Below are 1480 nucleotides of genomic sequence, written 5' to 3'. Positions count from 1 at the left end.
CCCCCTTGGGCTGGGAGCCAGCCGAACTGGGGTCTGTGCTGGGTGGCAGGGGACTTTCATATCAACTTTCTCCACTTCTCCACTCCCTGTTTCTCTGAAAAGCCCAGCCCCTTGTCTGGCAGAGTCCATGGGCTCACCGGAGCTGGAGGTGCAGGGACCTCTTGTCCCTGAGCCACTTGTGCCAGGACCATGATCATAGGGCAGGTCGTGCCACTACCCAAATGCAAGCGATGGCAGCAAGGAGGAATCCCCCTGCGGTCCCAGCCTGCCTCCCCACGGCACCCGGAGACCCTGTCTGGACAACTCACAGCCCAGACAAGGGGGACTTGTGAAAGTGTCTCCTCTTCATCGGGTGCCAGGGAGGGGGTGGAAGATTGCTCTTCTCTGTGTCTCCCTTTCCAGGACGAGTACATGGCTGACCTCTACCACTTCTCCACCAAAGAGGACAGCTACGCCAGCTACTTCATCAAAGTACGTCCTCTCTCACACTCCTCCTCAGTGTGTCAGCACCTCCTGGGGTATGTCTGAGCCCAGCCTTGTTCCCATCCGCACCAAACCCTCCGCCCAGGGCAAGGGACAGCCCCAGGCACCAGCAGATACCTAAAGCTGGCCTTGCTCCATGCGCTGCCAGTTAACACCACCGCTAGCACCAACTGCAGACACAGCAGCTTGTCCCAATGACCTCCCCTCTCCAATTTACCCTCTACCCCTCACTACAGACATGGTCCCATGGACCCCAGGAGGGTTCTCCTTGCAGCTCCCCCTTCACTCCGTCTGCATGTGGGTGCAATGTCCTGGGGATGGGGGTCTTTCTGAGAGGGGCTGGTGCTAAACTGAGCACTGTTTGCCTGTCCCCTGTCTGGCAGCTGCTGGAAATCCAAGCCCAGTACCACCGGCAATCCCTGGGATCTCTGGACTCGGCTCTGGTGGAACTGAAGGAAAGCCACAGCCAGTCAGGTACCCACTGGCTCTCCATGCAGCCCAGGGAGGGCTACAGCTGAGCCCAGGGGATGCGAGTGTGGCCGGCAAGGCTGGGAAAGGCGGGTTTTCCCTCCTTGTGTCTGCTGCTGCCTCCCACTTTGGGGACCGCAGCCGGAGGTGGGCTGGGGATGCTGCCTGCCCTGCCTCTGCCTCCATCCAGCCAGGCTCGGCTCGGAGCGATATGTCGCCATGGCTAGATGCTAGATGGCCCCAGTGGCCATTGTCCCTCCCGACATTCACCTCCCTCTTCCAGAACCCTCCTTCACTGCAGACACCCCGATGGCAGGATACTACGGTGTGCCCTTAGAGATGCACCTCAAGAGTTTGGGTCGGGAGATTGCGTTGCCCATCGAAGCCTGCGTCATGATGCTGCTGGCCTCCGGCATGAGGGAGGAGGTAGGCAGCACTCCTGACATCCCTGCCACCCTCTCCCCAAAAATGCAGCCCCTCACATACCTTTTCTCTTCACCCCATCCCCAGGGACTCTTCCGGCTGGCAG

The 1480-nt window shown here is 60.1% G+C and overlaps 1 protein-coding gene across 1 annotated transcript in view; it reads left to right on the top strand.

The window, feature by feature from the left end:
* SH3BP1 (SH3-domain binding protein 1) overlaps positions 1 to 1480 on the top strand; it is a gene marked incomplete at its 3' end in the record, with an annotated part of 9713 nt that overhangs the window by 4969 nt on the left and 3264 nt on the right. Inside the window, exons 9-12 of the mRNA XM_009708066.1 lie at positions 403 to 471; positions 867 to 957; positions 1235 to 1377; positions 1462 to 1476. Coding sequence (XP_009706368.1) covers positions 403 to 471; positions 867 to 957; positions 1235 to 1377; positions 1462 to 1476 — 318 coding nt within the window. The remainder of the gene's footprint in view (positions 1 to 402; positions 472 to 866; positions 958 to 1234; positions 1378 to 1461; positions 1477 to 1480) is intronic.

This window comes from Cariama cristata, unplaced genomic scaffold (assembly GCF_000690535.1).
Source record: "Cariama cristata isolate BGI_N322 unplaced genomic scaffold, ASM69053v1 scaffold29579, whole genome shotgun sequence".
Classification (NCBI taxonomy): Eukaryota; Metazoa; Chordata; class Aves; order Cariamiformes; family Cariamidae; genus Cariama; species Cariama cristata.
The sequence above is the reverse complement of the archived record's forward strand: the minus strand, read 5'-3'. Positions and strand labels throughout refer to the sequence as shown.